Here is a 5039-nt window from a genome sequence, read left to right as displayed (position 1 = left end):
TGTCAGGGAGTTGCAGAGAGCCAGAAGGTCCCCCTTGAGCCTCCTTTTCTTCAGGCAGCCTCCAGCACTGCTGGATTTGCCAGGAAAACCACACGGGAAAAAACCCAGGCAGAGCAGAACAAGCCCTGATTGACAGCCCGACAAGCAACAACCCGATTGTTTGATAGGAAGGAAAACTGCTCTTTAAAAATTAAAGGTCTGGTCTCAAAATGTTAGGTCACAAAAGGCTGAAGGATTTTTAAAACACTCTCACAGGGCTGGTCATGTACTGCCCTGGGAGAATGTAAACTCAAATGCCGAAACAAGGGCCTGTTCCTCTCACTTATGGTATTTTTTTTAAATTACTGCAGCTTAGGTCACTCTCATGTGTCGTTATTAGTAACCCAGGAAAGCTGCCAGGCTGTTCTACCACTCAAAAATCAAATGTGTAATATAAAAGAGAAGGTGACACATTTCTGTTAAAGGAAATTGTTAGTTCAAGCCTGCCCAAAAAGCTTTTTGTTGTTGTTATTTTTGCAGAAAATGGCTATTTAATCAAAATACATATAATTTCCAATGTACCAAAAAACCCAGTCCCCCGGATCCTCCTCCCACACCATCCAGATCTGACCTCAGAAACAGAATCCCAGAATCCCAAAACGGTTTGGGTTGGAGCTTAAAGCTCATCTCGTTCCATCCCCCCGCCACGAGCAGGGACCCCTCCCGCTAGACCAGCCCGACCCTTGGGTGCAGTTCTGCACAAATCCACCCCAAAGCAGATTTGGTTTTGTCTAAAATGCCCCGAACGAAGCGGGTTTTTGAGCTGCTCCTGCCCAGTCCAGGTAAGGCGCATGTGGAGCCTGTGTATGCTGTGGGTCCTTCCCCCGGGCAGTGTCCCCTCCTGTCGGAGCCGTGTCCCAGTTTGCGTCCTACCGATGCTCTGCCCCTCCCCGTCCTTACTCACCCGCTCGCAGAACTTTGAACTCTCCAGCTCTTTTACATCTCGTGTTGAATTATTTCTGGAGAACCTCCTCCCCCTGACCGTGCTTGTCTAAACTCTCTCTTTTTTGCTTCTCTTCCCTCTTGTGACTTGTCTCTCCCTTCTGTTGCTTCTCCTTCTGTTTTACACCTGCCTGCCTTTGTGTTTGTCCGGTGTTTCCCCCTTTTTTATTTTTTGATTTGCTTTGTTCCAATTTTTATGTAGGGCAGTGGTTCAGTTAATGGGAGCCCCTTGCTGTCGACATCTGGTGCTAGTACCCCATGCCGGGGTCGGAGGCAGCTCCCACAGACTCCACTGACCCCACGCCCCAGCATCACTTACAAGACCGCTAACTCCTCGCCCGTGCACTTCACCAGTATCCAACCCGGCCTCCCCACCTTCTCCCCGGGACGCCTGAGCCGCGGTCTGTCGGAGCACAACGCGCTGCTCCGCGGGGAGCACCAGCCGCCCCCGCCGCCCGTGGCCCGCACCGGCTCCGACCCCTACCTGGGGCCCCGCGACGACGCCGACAGCCCCTCGCGCGCCGCGCCCGAGGACACGCTCACCTTCGAGGAGGCCGTGGCCACCAACTCGGGGCGCTCCTCAAGGACTTCCTACGTCTCCTCCCTGACCTCCCAGTCGCACCAAATCCGCCGCGTGCCCAACGGCTACCACTACACGCTGGGGCTCAACACGGGCCCCGGCGCCGGCACCAGAGGACGTAGCTACTACCACGAAGCCGACGAGGACGACTGGTGCTAGTGGCCTGGCAGAGCCCTCCGCGGCGGGCGGGTTTAATTATGATGAGTTTTATCATCTGGAAGGCCGGCGGGGCAGCCCCTGCCACGAGAACTGCTCTGCGCCCCCGGGGCCGGAGACGCTCCTGCAGCCTCTCTCCTCTCTTTGTTCTTTATTTATTTTTATTTTTTTATTTTATTTTATTTATTTTTTTTTGCACTAGACGAACGGAGGAAGAAGGCTTCCTCCTTTGGGGGAAGGCAGCACATCTCTCTGTCCCCCCGGCCCGCCTCCCCACTGCCCTGTCTAGTCACAGACACGCACCAGATGCCAAATTGGCGACAGAGGCGAGAAGCCGAGAGAAGAGGGATCCTCACCTTCAGTGGTGGAAGAGCAGACTGTCCGTCCTTCCCGAGATCGGCGCAGTTTTTGTTGGGCTATTTCTCAGTTAATTTATCAGCATCATTCTTTCCCCTCCCCGGTCAGGGTGGGAGTCGGGGGTCGCAAAGGACACACGGGGACAAGGATCACGCCCGCGCTCGGCCTCGCCGGCCGCTCCGAAGGGAGAGATGTACCCGAGCAACTGGGAGAGGAGGAACACAGCCCGGAACAAAGGACAGTCCACTGGGACTTGATGTTCAGCCACAGGAATTCCTTTTTGGCAGAGCTGGTGCCACCCCCACCCCAGAGGTGACCCCGGCAGCCGGGACCCTGCTGTGACAGCGCTGCCGTGGGGGTCCCTCTTACCCCACCCACCACCTCGGGTCCTTCACGCTGACACACCACGAAGCCACAAGAGAGCTACTTTGTAAGGACTGTTTTCCTTGCTGCTGAGACTTTCCATTCCGCCCCTCTCTGCAACACGCCCCTCACTGTTTTGTCTTGTTTACAATATAAGCTTGATTTAGCAAAAAAAAAAAACCCCCAAAAAACCCCCCCACTTTAAAAAAAAAAAAATTATCCTGAAGGAAAAAAAAGGGAAAAAAAAAAAACAAAAAAAAGAGGAAAAAGCGTAGGGGTGAGAAGAAGAAATGTTATTGGTTTTATATCAAGCTATTAGATAGAACTTTAACTTTTCATTGTGTGCATTTTTGTAAATTGTACAGTAAAAAGAAAAAAAAGAAAAAAAAAGAGAAAAAAAAAATTTACTCTTTATGTAGAGAATTAGTCCAACTGTCATTCCAGGTCCCACCGTTTCTACCGAATGCTCCAGTTGTTCACTACTAAGTGCCTAACCTTTGAAATCTTTCACAGTGACGATGCAACCTCTTTGCTTCGATGCATCAGACCTTGGGCGAGCGTGGGGAGGGCAGGAGGGGCAGGAGGGAGGGCAGAGCCCGGAGAGCCCCTCGCCCTGGAGGGTCCACGGGGCTCCCACCGCCCCCACAGTGCACTCGAGTGCCAGGTTGGAAGCTTCCAGCGGGGAAGGCAAACACGCTTTGGGGTTGGTTTGGGTTTTGTTGGGCCTTTTTTTAAATTATTATTATTTGATTTGATTTGGTTTGGTTTTATCGGTGGGAGGGGAGTGATTGCAGCAAACAAACCCGGCCTTTTCTCATTGACTAGCTCTGAGGGAGGGATGCAGGTGGAAGAGTCCAGCATCTGCAGGGATGCTCTTGCAGGAGGAGCAGCGTCTCACCCGGACTGTGAGAGCTCTGGCCGTGCTCCGTGGGGCATCATCCTTGTGCAGGGCAGTTGGAGTGAGCCTTGGTTTTATTGCCTGTTAAGAGAAGGTCAAAAGAATAATAATAATAATAATAATCAAAACCTCTAACTCTGATTCTCAGGGATGAGATTTCTGTGTTCTTGCAACGACTTTTGCGTTGGATGATTTCTTTCTTCTGTGCCCCTGTGGATTTCTGCACTGTGAGCCTGGCAAAGGGGCAAACGCGCTGTGCTGGCGGGGAGGGAGGCTGGAAGCCAAGCTTGGGCAGGACCTCCCATCCCTGGCTCTGCTGAGCTGTTGTAGGGCTGCTTTGGGGCACAGGGTGGCCAGAGGACACCAGGAATAAAGGTGGAAGGAAGAAGGGTGGGAGGTGTCAGACAAGCACATCCCTAAAAACCCTGGTAGGAAGGAGGAGAGGGTTGCACGGAGGAATTTTTTCAGAGGATCTCCCAAGCCCCAGAACTGTGAAGCTTCTCCAGATGAAGTGGTTGCTTAGGACGGGGAGAGATCCCGCTGGATCCCGGTGATCCTGTTTGGCACTGGGGAGGTTGGAGGGTATTGGATGCTACCAAAACGCTCAGGAGGTCTCTCGTGCTCTCAGCAAAAGCCTTTCAGCCTCAGGCAGGGAGCAGTTTGCTGTAGGGTGGTTCTTCACATCTCCTGTAGCTCTTCCGTTGAGGAAATTCAACCTGTTTTTGGTTTGTTGGGGTTTTTTTCCGTTTCCTTCCGTGTTGGTTTTTTTTTTTTTCCTTTCGTTCCGTTAATAACAACCTCTGGCCGATCTCATCCCTGGATTCTGCTGAAGGAGAACTCCCGTCTGTATCTCTGTCTCTGTATTTTTTCTGTGCACTTCCAATCACGGCAGTGTGGCAGCCGGAGCTCCCCGTGGGCCGGGCTGGGATTCCCAAAAGGAGGGCTATGCAACAAGATGACACGTTCGGACACACATCCAAACCACCCACAGTCAGAAAGACCCTCATCCATCCCGTAGCTTTATCTGCTGGATTTTCCTGTTTCAGGCTTCAGCGTGATTGTGACCAAATGTTTGATACGTTTATTTATTTTTTTTTTCCCTCCCTTAAACGAAGGCACAAACCCTTTGTTTGAAAAGTTTTAAAGAAAACGTTCCTCTTTTACTCCAGGAGGTTGAAGGGGAGGGGAAACACAATCTCTCTGCCCGTGCATGCAAACGTTGTAAAAAAAAAATGGGAAGCAAAAGAGATGTCTTTCTGTACGGAATAATTCTGTCTTTTCCCCCTTCCTGTCCCGTTTTAGACCCCCCCAAAACCCCCAGCCCTGCACTAAAACACAGCCTTGGGTCACCCCCAATTCTTAGGCAGAACATGAAGAAGCATTTTAAGTTGTCTAAATCTCGCAGGGGTCGATGGCAGTGACAGCCAAGCCTGACCACAACTGTTCATAACCCTTCCCTGACCTTTTTTTGCAGCCTCTCTGCTGTCTCTTCAACGCATCCATAATATTTCCGAGATTCCTCATAGTGAGTTGCCAAACTTGAATTGCACCGATCAGTTTTCTGCATCCAGAACCAGTCTCGTAGTGGCTGTACTTTGAATTAAGTAATGTTTGCATGTAAAATATATACATATATACATATATATAAAACGAAACGAGAAAAAAAAAAAAAAAAAGTATGTGCATGGAAAAAAAATGTTTATC

General features: G+C 50.7%; 1 protein-coding gene across 1 annotated transcript; it reads left to right on the top strand.

The window, feature by feature from the left end:
• The first annotated feature begins 775 nt into the window (after positions 1-775).
• Positions 776-2692, top strand: LOC108504361 (voltage-dependent N-type calcium channel subunit alpha-1B-like). The gene is made up of 2 exons (XM_017829200.1): positions 776-850; positions 1184-2692. Exons 1-2 carry the CDS (start codon positions 776-778, stop codon positions 1718-1720), a joined length of 612 nt encoding a protein of 203 aa, XP_017684689.1. The 3' UTR covers positions 1721-2692.
• Positions 2693-5039: the final 2347 nt, after the last annotated feature.

Source organism: Lepidothrix coronata, unplaced genomic scaffold, assembly GCF_001604755.1.
Source record: "Lepidothrix coronata isolate B3197 unplaced genomic scaffold, Lepidothrix_coronata-1.0 Scaffold160, whole genome shotgun sequence".
Lineage (NCBI taxonomy): Eukaryota > Metazoa > Chordata > Aves > Passeriformes > Pipridae > Lepidothrix > Lepidothrix coronata.
This window is presented reverse-complemented; position numbering and strand designations above follow the sequence as displayed.

What these genes read in the sequence shown, in the direction of transcription:
- LOC108504361 (XM_017829200.1), top strand. Translation starts at nt 776, where the DNA reads ATGCCCCGAACGAAGCGGGTTTTTGAGCTGCTCCTGCCCAGTCCAGGT. An exon ending in ATGTGGAGCCTGTGTATGCT is followed by an intron (nt 851 to 1,183) that starts GTGGGTCCTTCC and finishes ATTTTTATGTAG; the next exon opens with GGCAGTGGTTCAGTTAATGG.